This window comes from Mobula hypostoma, chromosome 5 (genome assembly GCF_963921235.1).
Source record: "Mobula hypostoma chromosome 5, sMobHyp1.1, whole genome shotgun sequence".
NCBI lineage: Eukaryota > Metazoa > Chordata > Chondrichthyes > Myliobatiformes > Myliobatidae > Mobula > Mobula hypostoma.
In genome coordinates this window covers 9,354,175-9,372,026 of record NC_086101.1, presented here as the reverse complement: position 1 = coordinate 9,372,026, position 17,852 = coordinate 9,354,175, and the positions used below count along the sequence as shown (strand labels likewise).

Sequence of the window (17,852 nt, the reverse complement as noted above, 5' to 3'; positions counted from 1 at the left end):
GTGGTGAAGGAAACTGCTTGGGACGGGTGTCCAGAAAGAAACCGAGAGCTTTGAGGCCTTCCTGCTGGTGGATGGAGGTGTACGGAGACTGGACATCCATAGTGAAAATAAGATGGTTGGGACCAGGGAACTTGAAATCGTTGAAAAGATCCGGAGCGAGTGAAGTCACTGAGGGTTCACTCCATCCTGAAACAGTGACCCCTGACCCTCAACTCCTCAGACAGGGGAAACGTCCTCCCTGCATCCTGTCTGTTGAGCCCTGAAAGAGTTTTGTGTTTCGCTGAGATCTCCTCTCATTCTTCTAAACGGGGAACATAGAACAGTACAGCCCAGGAACAGACACAGAAACTGAAATTGGTGATGTGTTGGACAGTGAAGTCTGTCTAAAGTTACAACAGGACCTCAATCAACTGGGAATCTGGGCAAAGGAATGGCAGAAAGAATTTAACACAGAAATGTGCAAAGTGATGCATTTCAGGAAGTTAAAACCAGGACAGAATGTAGTCAGTGAATGTCAGGGCCCTGGGGAGTGTTGTAGAATAGAAATACCCAGGGGAACAAGTACATAGTTCCTGAGAGTAGAGACACAGGTAGACAGTGTAGTGAAGAAGGTGTATGGTACGCTGGCCTTCATCAGGGCATTAAGTACATGAGATGGTTTGTCATGTTACAGCTGTACAAGACATTGGTGAGACCACACTCAGAGTACTGGGTGCAGTTCTGGTCACCGAGCTGTAGAAAGGATGACATTCAGCTGGAATGTGTGCAGACAAGATTCACAGGAATGTTACTGGGGCTCAAGGGCTTCAGGAGAATCTGGATCGACCTCTGAATCCAAAACACTATCCACATCTCTCCTCAACATAGTTGATGTGTAAATGTGCAGAGCCCTGTTAAATTATGAGCTGGGTAAATACATTTATTCACCTCTGAATGGTCGTCCCCTCACTGTGTCTCCTCATCCTGACAACCCCGTTACCAGAAACATCATCCCTGCATCTACCTGGGGAGCCTGGAGCAAGTCTCAGACTCTCTCTCTGTCTCCACCACACACAAATACACACAGGGGCTTCACCATTTACATTTCTCCATTGCGTCAATGACCAACACGGTCTGCCCGAGGATTGTGCTGGGATCAGCCTGCATGTGTTGCCACACTTCCGGCTCCAAAATATCATGTCCACGTCTCTCTAACCTTCACCGTCCCTCTCCGCGTAGTTAAAACCTGAGCATCGATTTCTCTAATGGTCCACTCCCCTCTCCGAGCACATTCCCTCTTCCTTATCCCCTTTCCAGAGGAAATTACACTGCACTCCCATTTTTTCTTGAATCACATGCTGGAAGAACTAAAACAAAACAGAGATTATTTGAAACCCGCAACAGAGCAGGCAGTGTTTGAATCAATTCCAGGAGAGGTCACCGACGTGGAACATGAAGCCTGTTCGTCTCTCCACAGATCCTGACCAACCTGCTGTATTTTTCCTGCATTCCTGGGTATAAACTGTGTCCCAAAATGAATATCTGATTTAACGTAGAGATCCCGGCTCTATTTGTCTCATAAATTAGAGGAACAGCTCCCCATGTCCCGTCAGGGTGATCGTCAACCTGACAGCATCAACACCGAATTCTGAAACTTTTGGTAGCTGTTCCCTGTCACTTTTGCTATGTAAATGTCTCTCTCCTCCTAATCCACCAGCCCCATCACCCTATCTCTTTCCCCTCCCTCCCCCACCCTCTCCGTTCCCCATCACCCACACACTCCTCCCCACCTCCCTCCCTTTACTCCGGCCTCCACTTTCCCCTCCTGTCAGATTCCAAAATCTTCAGCCCTTTGTCACTGACACCTCTCACCTCCCATTTCTGAGACATTTCCACCCTTCCCTCATCTATTACCCCTCACCTGGATCCACCCCTCACCTGTCCATTTCCCTCCACAGATGTTACCTGACACTCTGGGAGATCCCGCCGCTTCGTGTGTTACCGACAGTACATGTCCCGTGTTACCAAGATTCACCCTGACCTCCCTCTCCCAGTCAGCCCCACCACCACTTGTCCCAGTTACCCGGTCAGTCCCGGTGGACTTTAGCACCCGGGGGAGCCGGGGAGCTCAGGACCCACCGCCCGCGGCTGCTGCTGAATCCGCGGTGTTTCTGTTCCGTTGACTGATGCGGTGAACGAGTTAAAATTAATGGATCGATAATTCTCACATCGTGTTTATTTCACACTCCGCACATTTATATTTACACTGACTTACTCCTGACGCCGGTCCCGGACCCGACCCGTTTACAGACCCGGAGCGGAACCGGAGCAGATTCTCAGCCGCTCGTTTGTATATACAGTCCAGAAGAAAGGATAAAGTTTCCCCGTGGATTTATTCCCAGTGAAGGTGTGGAGATGGGACTTGGTCTCCGCGTTGTAAAATGAAACTGTCCCGGACTGGTAACTGAGATAAACTCCCACCCTCCCGGGGATGGGACCGGCAGGGAGACGGGACTCAGGGGAGGTGTAAACCCACATCTCGTCACCATCCCGCCCGATGGTCCAGAATCCGGTCTCCGGACTCGGTGTGACCGATCCCTTCCTCTTCACAGACTCTGCGGCGACTCCCAGACACCACCACCGATTCCCCGTCACCTCCACCTCCCAGTAATGTCTCCCCGATGTGAATCCCTCCGATCCCAGCACACAAGGCCAGACTGTGAACCTCTTCCCGGTGTCAGGGAGACTCCTCCGGGTCCAGGTCCGTCTCACACTCTTCCGATCCTCAGACACCTCGAGCCGCGGATGCGCCGTTTCCACATCCAGGGTGACAGAGACTGGGGGGAGAAGCAGAGAATTAGAGAGTCCCCGGGGATCGGGGGGAGACTCGGGCAGCGCGGCCCCGGGACCGGACCGGGGGAGAGGCCGCTGGGCCTCAGGCGCAGTCGGGTGCCCGACAGGGCCTTTTCCGGTGTTTTACACAAACACAGCGGATGGACAACCAGCATTTTCTCGAGTTTTTCCCCCGCCATGGAGAGCGGATTTTTCCGATCAACACACAAGATTCTGGAGGATCTCAGCGGGTCAAGCAGCATGTGTTAAGGGAGATTTCAAGCCGAGACTTTACCTCAGGATTGGAAAGAAAGACGGGAGATAGCAGTGGAAACGGGTATGAGGAAGGAGAGGAGCAACAACTGGATCCAGATGAGGATGGGGTGAGTAAACACTGGAGGCATTTAAAGAGGAGGTCAGGCAGAATTCATTCATGCTGACCAACTCACTTTAATGAACTTGTTCCATTTGCCTGTATTTGCTCATTATTCCTTTAACCCTTTCCGACCCATGTACCCGTCCAGATGTCTTTTAAATCATTGCAACTGTATTCACCTCTACAGTTTCGTTTGGCAGCGTCCTGACCTCCAGGAAAAAAGACCCAGAATATCCAGCCTCTCCTTATAACCCAAACCCTCCAGTCCCAGTAACATCCTTGTAAATCTGTTCCATACCCTCTTAGTTTAATGACATTCTTCCTACAGAAAGATCACCAGAACTGTACAGAGTGATCCAAATCATAAAGATGAGAAAGTCTGCGGATGCTGGAAATCCAAAGCAACACAGACAAAACCTTGACCCAAAACATTGACTGTTTATTCATATCCGTAGATGCTGCCTGATCTGCTGATTTCCTCCAGCAGTTTGTGTGTATTACTCTGCTCCAAATGTGGCTTCCCAATGTCTTGTACACTCTTAACGTAAAGTCCCAGCTCCTGTACTCAGTATTCTGACTGATGAAGGCAATCACCTCCTGGTCTCTCTGTTCCACAACAGTCTCCAGGGCCCCACTGATTCCTGTGTAATCCTGTCCTGGTTTACCCTCCAAAATGCAACACCCTCATCTCTGAATTAAAATCAATTTCCATCCAATGGCCCAGAGACCCAATTAATCAAGATCTCATTGTAATCTTGGACCAAGCATAAGCAACAGGGTTATGTAGTGGATAACACAGTACTGTTGCACCATGGGGCGTTCTGGAGTTCAGAGTTCAATTGCGACACCATCTGTAAGGAGTTTGTACGGTCTCCCCGAGACCTCGTGCTTTTCCTCTGGGTGCTCGTGATTCATCCCTCAGATTGGGGAGGAGTGGACAGCGAGGAAAACCATCATTACTTGCAGTGGGATCTGGAGCAGCTGGAAAAATGGGCTGAAAAGTGTCAGCTGGAGTTTAATGCAGACAAGTGTGAGCTGTTGCACTTCTGTAGGACCCCAGTGTAGGTCTTACACAGTGAATGGTCGGGCACAGAGGACTCTGTTCCACAGCAGATCTGGGAACACAGGGCCATAATGCATCGAAAGTAGTGTTACAAGTAGATAATGTTAAAAAAAAGCTTTTGTCACATTGGGCTTCATAAATCAAAGTATTGAATACAGGAGATGGGATGTTATGTTGAAGTTGTATGAGACCTGGTGAGGCCTAATTTGCGATATTGTGTACAGTTTTGGTCACCTACCAACAGGAAAGATGTAAACAAGATTGAAACAGTACAGAGAAAATTTACAGGGATGTAGCTAGGACTGGAGGACCTGAGACATAAGGAAAGATTGAATAGTTCAGGACTTTATTCCTGTAACATAGAAGACTGAGGAGAGATTTAACAGCGGTATACAAAATTATGAGGGTATGGATACGGTAAATGCAAGCAGGCTTCTTCCACGGAGGTTGGGTGGGATTACAACCAGAGGTCATGTGTTAAAGGTGAAAGATGAAAAGTTTAAGGGGAACATGATGAGAAACTGTTTCATTCAGAGGGTTGTGAGAGTGTGAACAAGCTGCCAGTGCAAGTGGTACATACAAGCTTGATATAAACATTTAAGAGAAGTTTGGACACGTACATGGATGGTAGGAGTTGGAGGGCGATGGTCCATGTGCAGGTCGATGGGAGCAGGTAGTTTAAATGTTTTGGTATAGACCAGGTGGGCTGAAGGGCCTGTGTTGTTAGTTTCTATCACTCTCGTACAAAGAGATAACGGTTTGTAGGATAAATGGTCATTGTACATTGCCCGTGATGAGGCTAGTTTTAAATAGTTGGGTTGCTGGGTGGAGCAGGTCATTGGTCTGGGACGGCCTGTTTCACACTGTATCTAAATAAATAAATAACCTCTTCACTGTCCGTGAAACCACCAATTTTAAAGTCCTTCACAAACCTACTAAACACGTCACCTACATTCTCTCCAAATCATTCAAATGAATGATGAAAAACAGTGGACCCAGCACCGATCCCTGCAGCACAACCGCTGGTCACAGGACTCCACCCAGACAATTCTGTATCCTATTCCAGATCGTACTGTATCCCATGTGATCTAACTCTCTGCTACCTTGTCAAATCCCTCGCTAAACCCCATGGAGACGATGTCTACTGCACTTTCATCAGCTGTAATTTATTTATTGAGATACAGCACGGAATAGGCCCTTCCGGCCCTTTGACCCCCACCACACAGAAACCCCTGATTTAATCCGAGCCTGACCATGGGACAAGTTACAATGACCCCCACCACCCAGAAACCCCTGATTTAATCTGAGCCTGACCATGGAACAAGTTACAATGACCCCGACCACCCAGAAACCCCTGATTTAATCCGAGCCTGACCATGAGACAAGTTACAATGACCCCCACCACCCAGAAACCCCTGATTTAATCCGAGCCTGACCATGGGACAAGTTACAATGACCCCCACGACCCAGAAACCCCTGATTTAATCCGAGCCTGACCATGGGACAAGTTACAATGACCCCCACCACCCAGAAACCCCTGATTTAATCCGAGCCTGACCATGGGACGTTAAAATGACCCCCACCACCCAGCAACCCCTGATTTAATCCGAGCCTGACCATGGGACGTTACAATGACCCCCACCACCCAGAAACCCCTGATTTAATCCGAGCCTGACCATGGGACAAGTTACAATGACCAATTAACCTGCCAACCGGTACGGGTTTGGACTGTGATGGGACATGAACCCGGGTCGCTGGTACTGTAAAGCGTTGTGCTAACCACTATGCTACCGTACTGTCCATGCAGAAAACCAAGCTGGGTATCCCTGATTAGTCCTCACCTTTCCAAATGAATGTAGATCCTGTCTCTCAGAATTCCCTCCATTAATGGTCCCTCCACCGACGTTAGGCTCACTGGTCTGTACTTCCCAGGCTTTTCCCTACAGCCGATCTTCAATAAATGTTCAACATTAGTCTCCCTCCAGTCTTCTGGCCCCTCACCCACAGCTATCGATGACACACATATCTCCAAAATGGGCTCCATACTTTCCTCCTGAGCTTCCCACAATGTCCTGGGATACACTTGATCAGGACCTGGGGATTTATAGACCTTTATGCATTTTAGGACCTGCAGCACATTTGCTTCTGTAATGTGGTAGAAAATGAGGTCGATCATTTTCTGTAACACGGGAGAATTGAGGGCCCTGTGGAACTGGCACAGAAGAGGAGTTGAGAAATGATGACAGGGAAGGTTTAGCAGAATACAGGCAAAATGCAGGTAAATGGATTGGTGGCGGGGGGTGATCTGACAGAAACATTTAAGGTAACGAGGGGTTAGATTGAGCAGATGGTTGAAATCTTCTTCCCACAGGAGGGGGATCAAATACAAGAGGTCACATGTCTCAGGTGAGAGGAAGGAGTTTAAAGGTGAGTTTACTGGAACAGTGAGTGGTTGATGTTGGAACTTGCTGCCAGAGGAGGTGATGGAATCAGATACAATCACTGTGTTTCCGAGACACTCAGCCAGACACTTTAATGGACAGGACACAGAAGGAGACTGACCTAAGTAGGTCAGAACAGAGGTGACGGGCCGAAGGGCCCATTTCAATACTGTACAATGATGACTCTGTGACTTTAGATTAACTGAAAGACTGAGACCCCACAGCCTCCGGTGCAGAGAATTCCAGATACACCATCCTCTGAGGGTGCACCCCATCCTGAGACTGTGACCCCTGACCCTCGACTCCTCAGACAGGGGAAACATCCTCCCTGCATCTTGCCTGCTGCATTTGGAAAGACAAGGACAGATCAGGGACAGTCAGCATGGCGTTGTGCATGGAAAATCACGTCTCACAAATTCCAGTTTGTTGAAGAGGTGGCAGAGAGGACTGACCAGGACAAGGTGGTAGACATTGTCCACATGAACTTCACCAAGGCCTTTGATGTTGATCATAGACCACACTTGGAGTATTGTGAGCATTTCTGGTTCCCCAACTACGGGAAGATGTCATTACACTGGTCAGGAAGCTTCAGGAGGCTGTAACAATGGCCAGAGGGCTTGGGTTAAAAGGAGATACTGGATAAACTGGGGACATTTCCCTGGAGCGATGGATGTTGAGGGGTGACCCCATTTCGAGGTATATAAAATCATAAGGGCAGATGTAAGGTGTAGGCTCATGGTCTTTTTCCCATAAAGGGGGAGTCCAAAACCAGAAGGCAGAGAGGGAAGGTGAGAGGGGAAAGTTTTTTAAGGGAGGTGCAGGGCAACCAGTGACCACTCGGCATCTGGGATTGATTAGGAAGAACAAATTAAAGGAAGACAGGCAAATACAGTAGCCATTGTCTGAGTGGACATCGTCAGAGTGGTGATCTTGAGGCTTCAGCTCTTCAAGGCTTCACACGGAGAAAAAAATAAATAAAAGGCATCCGTTAGTCTTGCGAGACCATGGATCTGCGCCTGGAAAGTCTTCACTCTCCAGGGCGCAGGCCTGGACAAGGTTGTATGGAAGACCAGCAGTTGCCCATGCTGCAAGTCTCCCCTCTCCACGACACTGATGTTGTCCAAGGGAAGGGCATTAGGACTCATACAGCTTGGCACCAGTGTCGTCGCAGAGCACTGTGTGATTAAGACACAACACATTGCCTCGGCTGGGGCTCGAACTCACCACCTGGTTAAGAGAAAGCAAAGGAAAGAAAAGCACATTTTTTTTCCTTCTCTTCTTTGTATCTGCTCAGCCAGGACGGTAGAGATGCCAGGCAGGATAGACAAATGCTCCTCTTGTGGGATGTGGGAAGGCAGGGAGACCTCCAGTGTCCCGGAGGACTACAACTATGAGATGTACATCCAGCTGCAGCTTCTAACAAACCACGTTAAGGAGTTGTAGCTGGAACTGGGTGAACTCCGGATCATTCGGGAGGCTGAAGGGATGAGAGACAGGACGTACAGGGAGGTAATTACAACAAGGTGCAGGACACGGAAACTGGGTGACAGTCAGGAAGGGGAAAGGGTTGAGGGAGCCAGTGTATAGTACCCCTGTGGACATCCCCCCAACAACAGGATACTGTCCGGGGGAGATGACCTAACAGAGGAAAGTCACACTGGTCGGGTCCCTGGTACTGAGTCTGCCTCTGTGACTCAGAAGGGAAGGGGGAGAAGAGGGATGCTGTCACAATTCTATCTCCTTTACCATAGCAGTGGAGAGGGATAGGAACAGGCAAGTTAGGAAAGCATTTAATTGGACTAAGGGGAAATATGAGGCTATCAGGCAGGAACTTGGAAGCATAAATTGGAAACAGGTGTTCTCAGGGAAACAAATAGGGTTAGGACAGGATTAAGGAAAATCCCAAGGCATTCTACAAATATGTGAAGAGGATAAGATGTGAGAGAATAGGATCAATCAAGTGTGACAGTGGAAAAGTGTACATGGAACCACACGAGATAGCAGAGGTACTGAATGAATACTTTGCTTCAGTATTCACCATGGAAAAGGATCTTGGCGTTTGTAGGGATGGTTTACAGCGGTCTGAAAAGCTTGATCATGTAGATATTAAGAAACAGGATGTGCTGGAGGTTTTGGAAAGTATCAAGTTGGATAAGTCACCGGGACCAGACGAGATGTACCCCAGGCTACTGTGGGAAGCGAGGGAAGGAGATTGCTGAACCTCTGGAGAGTTTCTGGAGGATTGGAGGGTTGCGGATGTTGTTCTCTTATTCAAGAAAGCGAGTAGGGAAAGCCCAGGAAATTATAGACCAGTGAGTCTTACTTCAGTGGTCGGTAAGTTGAAGGAGAAGATCCTGAGGGGCAGGATTTATGAACATTTGGAGAGGCATAATATGATTAGGAATAGTCAGCATGGCTTTGTCAAAGGCAGGTCGTGCCTTACAAGCCTGATGGAATTTTGGAGGATGTGACTAAACACATTGATGATGGTAGAAAATTATATGGATTTCAGCAAGGCATTTGACAAGATACCCCATGCAAGGCTTTTTGAGAAAGTAAGGAGGCATGGGATCCAAGGGGACATTGCTTTGTGGATCCAGAACCGGCTTACCCACAGAAGGCAAAGAGTGGTTGTAGACTGGTCCTATTATGCATGGAGGTCGGGGACCAGTGGTGTGCCTCAGGGATCTGTTCTGGGACCCCTACTCTTTGTGATTTTTATAAATGACCTGGAGGAGGAAGTGGAGGGATGGGTTAGTAAATTTGCTGATGACACAAAGGTTGGGGTGTTGTGGATAGTGTGGAGGGCTGTCAAAGGTTACAGCGGGAAATTGATAGGATGCAAAACTGGGCTGAGAAGAGGCAGATGGAGTTCAACCCAGATAACTGTAAGGTGGTTCATTCTGACAGGTCAACTATGATGGCAGAATATAGTATTAATGACACTTGGACTCTTGGCAGTGTGGAGGATCAGAGGGTTCTTGGGGTCAGAGTCCATCGGACACTCAAAGCTGCTACGTAGGTTGACTCTGTAGTTAAGAAGGCAGGCAGTGCATAGGCCTTCATCAATTGAGGTAATGAGTTTGGGAGCCAAGAGATAATGTTGCAGTTATATAGGACCCTGGTCAGACCCCACTTGGAGTACTGTACTCAATTCCGGTCACCTCACTACAGGAAGGATGTGGAAACCATGCAAAGGATGGCGAGGATATTCACAAGGATGCTGCCTGGATTGGGAAGCATGCCTTATGAGAATAGGTTGAGTGAACTTAGCCTTTCTTCCTTGGAGCGACGGACGATGAGAAGTGACCTGATAGAGGTGCATAAGATGATGAGAGGTATTGATCGTGTGGATAGTCAGAGGCTTTTTCCCAGGGCTGAAATGGCTAACATAAGAGGGCACAGTTTTAAGCTGCTTGGAAGTAGGTACAGAGGAGATGTCAAGAGTAAGTTTTTTTACACAGAGTGTGGTGAGTGCGTGGAATGGGTTGCCAGCAACGGTGGTGGAGGCAGATATGATAGGGTCGTTTAAGAGCCTCCTGGATAGGTACATGAATCTTAGAAAAATAGAGGGCTTTGGGTAACCCTAGGTAAATTCTCAGGTAAGGACATGTTCGGCACAGCTTTGTGGGCCAAAGGGCCTGTATTGTGCTGTAGGTTTTCTATGTCTTTTTGTTTCTACATCCCACAGAAGAAGTACTCTGAAGGCAAGATGTGGCTAACAAGAGAAGTCAAAGCCAACATAAAAGCCAAAGAGAGGGCATAAAACAGAGCAAAAAGTAGTGGAAAGTCAGAGGATTGGGAAGCTTTCAAAAGGCAACTAAAAAAGTCATTAAGGTAAAGAGGGATTACAAAACTAAGTTAGCCAATAATATTAAAAAGGCAACAAATTTTCTTCAGATACATAAAGTTTAAAAGACCATAAGACACAGGAGCAGAATTAGGCCATCTGCCCATCGACTCTGCTTCACCATTCAGTCATGGCTGATCCTATTTTTTATTTCCTCCTCAAGCCCAGTTTCCATCCTTCTCCCCGTAACCTTTGAAACCATGTCCATTCAAGAACTTATCAATCTCTGCCTTAAATACACCCAACGACCTGTCCTCCACAGCTGCATGTGGCAACAAATTTAACAAACTCTCTACCCTTTGGCTAAAGAAATTTCTCCTCATCTCTGTTTTGAAAGGGCGCCCCTCTATCCTGAGGCTGTGCCCTCTTGTCCTGGACTCTCCCACCATGGGAACCATCCTTTCCACATCTACTCTGTCTATGCCTTTCAAGATTCGAAAGGTTTCAATGAGATTCCCCACCCCCCATCATCCTTCTGAATTTCAGCGAGTACAGACCCAGAGCCATGAAACGTTCCTTGTAAGATAACCCTTTCATTCCTGGCATTATCCTTGTGAACCTCCTCTGGAACCTCTCCAATGCCAGCACATCTTCCTCAGATGAGGAGCCCAAAACTCTTCACAATATTCAAGGTGAGGCCTCACCAGTGACTTTTAAAGCCTCAGCATCACATCCTTGCTCTTGTATTCTAGACCTCTTGAAATGAATGCTAACATGGCATTTGCCTTCCTCACTACCGACTCAACCTGCAAGTTAACCTTTAGGGTGTTCTGCACAAGGACTCCCAAGTCCCTGTGCATCTCAGATTTAGATATCAGATCCCATTTAGAAAATAGTCTGCACATTTATTTCTACTAGCAATGTGCATGACCATACATTTTCCAACATTGTATTTCATTTGCCACTTTCTTGCCCATACTCTTAATGTGTCTAAGTCCTTCTGCATCCTACCTGTTTCCTCAAAGCGACCTGCCCATCCACCAATCTTCGTATCATCTGCAAACTTGGCAAAAAACCCATCTATTCCATCATCTAAATCATTAATATACAGCATAAAAAGAAGTGGTCCCAACACTGACCCCTGCGGAACACCACAAGTCACTGACAGCCAACCAGAAAATGATCCTTTGGTTCCCTCTTGCTGCATCCTTCCAATCAGTCAATGCTGTAACCATGCCAGTATCTTTCCTGTATAACATGGGTTCTAACTCGGTAAGCAGCCTTTTGTGTGGGACCTTGTCAAAGGCCTTCTGAATGTCCAGATACACAACATCCACTGCAGCCCCTTTGTCTATCCTACTTGTAATCTCCTCAAAGAATTCCAACATGTTCGTCAGGCAGGAGTTTCCCTGAAGGAAACCATGCTGACTTTGTACTATCTCGTCCTGTGTCACCATGTACTCCATCACCTTATCCTTAACAATTGACTCAAACATCTTCCCAGCTACTGAAGTCAGGCTAATTGGTCTATAATTTCCTTTCTGCTGCCTTCCTCCTTTCTTAAAGAGTGGAGTGACATTTGCAAATTTCCAGTCCTCTGACACCATGCCAGAGTCCGATCATTTTTGAAAGGTCATTTCTAATGCCACCACAATCTCTAATGCGACCTCTTTCAAAACCCTAGGGTGCAGTTCCTCTGGTCTGGGTGACTTATGAACCTTTAGGTCTTTCAGCTTTTTGAGCACCTTCTCTCTTGTAACAGTAATTTCACCAACTTCTCTTCCTTCACACACTACAACATCAGGCACACTGCCAGTGTCTTCCACAGTGCAGCCTGATGCAAAATAGTCATTTTGTTCATCAGCCGTCTCCTTGTCCCCTGTTATTATTTCTCCTGCCTCATTTTCTAGCGGTCCTATATCCACTCTCATTTCTCTGTTATTTTTAACACACTTGAAAAAACTTTTACCGTCTACTTTGATATTATTTGCTAGCTTGCTTTCATATTTCATTTTTTTCCCTTCCAATGATTTTTTTAGTTGCTCTCTGTAGGTTTTTAAAAACTTCCCAATCCGCTATCATCCCACTAATTTTTTGTTTGTTGTCTGCTCTTTCTTTTGCTTTTACAATAGCTTGGACTTCCCTTGTCAGCCATGGTTGTACTATTTTACCATTTGAGTATTTCTTCAGTTTTGGAAGAAATGAAGAAATACTCGTGTCCTGCACCTTCCTCATTTTTCCTAGAAACACACACCATTGCTGCTCTGCTGACATCCCTGCCAGCAGCTCTTTCCAATTTACTTTGGCCAACTCCTCTCATACCACTGTAATTTCCCTTACTCCACTGAAATACTGCTACATCAGCCTTTACTTTCTCCCTATCCAGTTACAAGTTGAACTCAATCATACTGTGATCTCTGATTCCGAAGGGTTCTTTTACCTTCAGCTCCCTAACTGCCTCCGGATCTTTACATAACAGCCAGTCCAGTATAGCTCATCCCCTGGTAGATCAATGCAAACTGATTTAAATGCCATCTCTTAGGCATTCAACAAACTCACTCTCTTGAGATCCATTACCAACCTGATTTTCCCAATCGACCTGCATGTTAAAATCTCCCATCACTACCATAACATTGCCCTTTTGACATGCCTGTTCTATTTCCTGTTGTAATCTGTGTTCCAACTCCCAGGTCTGTTGGGAGGCCTGTATATAACTGCCATCAACGTCTTTTTATCCTTGCAGTTTCTTAACTCAACCCACAAGTATTCAACATCTTCCGATCCTATGTCACATTCTTCTACTGATTTGATGTCATTCTTTACCAGTAGAGCCACACCACCCCCTCTGCCTACCTTCCTATCACTCCGATATAATGTGTAACCTTGGATATTCAGCTCCCAACTACAACCATCCTTCAGCCACAATTCAGTGATGGCTACAAAATTCTACCTGGCAATTTGTAATCATGCAACAAGATCATCCACTTTACTTCTTACACTACGTGCATTTAGATACATCACCTTGAGTACCGTATTTGCTGTCCTTTCTGATTCTGCATCCCTAATGTTTTGATACTCAGCCTGTTGGCTGCAACTGAGGCCCATCACATGCCTGCCCTTCCTGACAGTCTGACTGCACGCTATCTTTATTTTTCACTATCCGTCCTATCCTGAGTCCCTTCACTTCGGTTCCCACCCAACTACCACATTAGTTTAAACCGTCCCCAACAGCTCTAACAAACCTGCCTGCGAGAATATTGGTTCCCCTCGGTTCAGGTGCAACCCATCACTTTTGAACAGGTCATACCTCCCCCAGAAGAGATCCCAGTGATCCAAGAACCTGAAGCCCTGCCCCCTGCACCAGCTTCTCAGCCACACATTTATCTGCCAAATCATCCCGTTTCTACCCTCACTGGCACGTGGCATCAGGGGCAATCTAGAAATTAGTACCTGGGAGACGCTATTTTCTGGATTAGAGGGAGGCAAGAGTGGATATCAGACTGCTGGAAAACAATGTTGGGGAGGTAGTAATGGGGGACAATGAAGGGGTGGATGAACTGAAGACGTATTTTGCATCAGTCTTCACTGTGGAAGAGACGAGCAGTATGGTGGAAGTTACAGGTGTCAGGTGGCATGCCGTGCGTGAAGTTCGCATTACCAGAGAACAGGTTCGTGGGAAACTGAAAGATATTAAGGTAGCTGTCACCTGGACTAGATGGTGAACATGCCAGAGTTCTGAAAGAGTTGGCTGAAGAGATCGTGGAGGCATTAGTAATGATCCTTCAAGAATCACCAGATTCTTGAATGGTTCTGGAAGACTGGAAAGTTCTAAATGTCTCTCCACTGTTCAAGAAGAGAGAGGCAGAATAAAGGAAACTCTGGGCCAGTTAGTCTGACCTCAGTGGCTGGGAAGATGTTGAAGTTGATTATTGAGGAGGAGTTGTCAGGGTACTTGGAGGCGCAGGATAAAATAGGCCGTAGTCAGCATGGTTTACTCACGGAAAAATCTTGCCTGATAAATCTGTTGGAATTCTTTGAAGAAATAACAAGCCAGATAAACAAAGAAGAATCATTGATGTTGTGTACTTGGATTTTCAGAAAGTCTTTGACAAGGTGCCACACATGAGGCTACTTAACAAGCTACGAGCCCACGGTATTACAGGAAAGATCCTGGTATGGACAAAGCAGTGGCTGATTGGCAGGAGGCAAAGAGTGGGAATAAATGGAGCCTTTTCTGGCTGGCTGCCAGTGGCTAGTGGTATTCCACAGGGGTCTGTGTTGGGACTGATTCTTTATACATTGTATGTCAATTATTTGAATGATAGAATTAATGGCTTTGTTAAAGAGTTTACAGGCGATATGAAGATAGGTGGAAGGGCAGGTACTTTCGAGGAAGTAGAGAAGCTACAGAAGGACTTAGATAATTCTGGAGAATAAGACCATAAGACAAAGGAGCAGAAGCCGGCCATTCGGCCCAAGGAGTCTGCTCCGCCATTCTATCATGATCTGATCCATTCTCCCATTTAGTCCCACTCACCCGCCTTCTCACCATAACCTTTGATGCCTTGGCTACTCAGATACGAATCAATCTCTGCCTTAAATACACCCAATGACTTGGCCTTCACTGCTGCCCATGGCAACAAATTCCATAGATTCACCACCCTCTGACGAAAAAAATTTCTTCGCATTTCTGTTCTGAATGGGCGCCCTTCAATCCTTAAGTCATGCCCTCTCGTACTAGACTCCCCCATCATGGGAAACAACTTTGCCACATCCACTTTGTCCATGCCTTTCAGCATTCAAAATATTTCTATGAGGTCTCCCCTCATTCTTCTAAACTCAAAGGAATAAAATCCAAGAGCGGACAAATGTTCCTCATATGTTAACCCTCTCATTCACGGAATCATTCTCGTGAATCTTCTCTGTACCCTCTCCAATGTCAGCACATCCTTTCTTAAATAAGGAGTCCAGTATTGCCCACAGTACTCCAAGTGAGGTTTCACCAGCACTTTATAGAGCCTCAGCATCACATCCCTGCTCCTATACTCTATTCCTCTAGAAATGAATGCCAACATTGCATTCGCCTTCTTCACTACTGATTCAACCTGGAGGTTAACTTTAAGGGTACCCTGTACGAGGACTCCCAAGTCCCGTTGCATCTCTGAACTTTGAATTCCTTCCCCATTTAAATAATAGTCTGCCCATTTATTTTTTCTGCCAAAGTGCATAGCCATGCACTTTCCAACATTCCAACATTTGCCACTTCCCTGCCCATTCTTCCAATCTATCCAAGTCTCTCTGCAGACTCTCCGTTTCCTCAGCACTACCGGCCCCTCCACCTATCTTCGTATCGTCAGCAAACTTAACCACAAAGCCATCGATTTCATAATCCAAATCGTCGATGTACAATGTAAAAAGAAGCGGCCCCAACACGGACCTGGTGGAACACCACTGGTAACCGGCAGCCAACCAGAATAGGATCCCTTTATTCCCACTCTCTGTTTCCTGCCAATCAGCCAACGCTCTATCCAAGTATGTAACTTTCCTGTAATTCCATGGGCTCTTATCTTGTTAAGTAGCCTCATGCGTGGCACCTTGTCAAAGGCCTTTGGAAAATCCAAATATACAACATCCACTGCATCTCCCTTGTCTAACCTACTGGTAATTTCCTCAAAAAATTGTAATAGGTTTGTCAGGCAGGATTTTCCTTTAAGGAATCTATGCTGAGTTCTGCCTATCTTGTCATATGCCTCCAGGTACTCTGTAACCTCATCCTTGACGATCGACTCCAACAACTTCCCTACCACCAATGTCAAGCTAACAGGTCTATAATTTCCTTTTTGCTTCCTTGCCCCCTTCATAAATAGTGGAGTGACATTTGCAATCTTCCAGTCCTCCGGAACCATGCCAGAGTGTATCGACTTTTGAAAGATTATCGCTAATGCCTCCGCAATCTCCACAGCTACTTCCTTCAGAACACGAGGGTGCATTCCATCTGGTCCAGGAGATATATCTACCTTTAGACTATTCAGCTTCCTGAGTACTTTTTCTGTCGTAATTGCGACTGCGCACATTTCTCTTCCCTGCCACCCTTGAGTGTCCGGTATACTGCTGATGTCTTCCTCAGTGAAGACTGATGCAAAATACTCGTTCAGTTCCTCTGCCATCTCCTTATCTCCCATGACAATTTCTCCAGCATCATTTTCTATCGGTCCAAATCTACTCTCACCTGTCTTTTACTCTTTATATACTTGGAAAAGCTTTCAGTATCCTCTTTGATATTATTTGCTAGCTTCCTTTCATGGCTAATCTTTTCTCTCTTAATGACCTTCTTGGTTTCCTTTTGTAAGGTTTTAAAAACTTCCCAATCCTCTGTCTTCCCACGAATTTTTGCTTCCTTGTATGCCCTCTGCTTTGCTTTAACTTTGGCTTTGACTTATCTTGTCAACCACGGTTGCATCCTTTTTCCAGTCGAAAATTTATTCCTTTTTGGAATATACCTGTCTTGCACCTTCCTCACTTCTCGCATAAACTCCAGCCACTGCTGCTCTGCTGTCTTTCCCGCCAGTGTCCCTTTCCAGTCAACTTTGGCCAGTTCCTCTCTCATGCCACTGTAATTTCCTTTACTCCACTGAAATACCGACACATCAGATTTCAGCTTCTCTTCTTCAAATTTCACAGTGAACTCAATTATGTTATGATCACTGCCTCCTAAGGGTTCCTTCACCTCAATCTCTCTAATCACCTCCGGTTCATTACACAATACCCAATCCAGTACGGCCGATCCCCTAGTGGGCTCAACAACAAGCTGTTCTAAAAAGCCATCTCGCAGACATTCTACAAATTCTCTCTCTTGAGATCCAGTGCCGACCTGATTTTCCCAATCCACTCGCATGTTAAAATCCCCCACAATTATCACAACACTGCCCTTCTGACAAGCCTTTTCCATTTCCTGTTGTAATTTGTAGTCCACATCCCTGCAGCTGTTTGGAGGCTTATAAATAACTGCCATCAGGGTCCTCTTACCCCTGCAACTTCTCAGCTCAACCCATAAAGATTCTGCACCTTCCGATCCTATATCACCTCTTTCTAATGATTTAATATAATTTCTTACCAATAAAGCTACGCCTTCCCCTCTGCCTACCTTCCTATCCTTCCGATACATCGTGTATCCTTGGACGTTCAGCTCCCAGAGACATGCATCCTTTAGCCATGTCTCAGTGATGGCCACAATATCATACTTGCCAATCTGTAGCTGTACGACAAGATCATCCACCTTATTCCTTATGCTGCGTGCATTTAAGTATAACACCTTAAGACCAGTATTTGGTACTTTTCGCTTTGATTTCACTGCAACTTTACTGCACTGCA

General features: G+C 46.4%; 1 protein-coding gene across 1 annotated transcript in view; it reads right to left on the bottom strand.

Annotated features, from left to right (window-relative positions):
* Nucleotides 1-2,208: 2,208 nt before the first annotated feature.
* LOC134346564 (zinc-binding protein A33-like) overlaps nt 2,209-17,852 on the bottom strand; it is a 28,287-nt gene continuing 12,643 nt past the window's right edge. Inside the window, exon 6 of the mRNA XM_063047982.1 lies at nt 2,209-2,816. Within this exon, the coding sequence (XP_062904052.1) occupies nt 2,284-2,816 (533 nt within the window). The 3' untranslated portion in view covers nt 2,209-2,283. The remainder of the gene's footprint in view (nt 2,817-17,852) is intronic.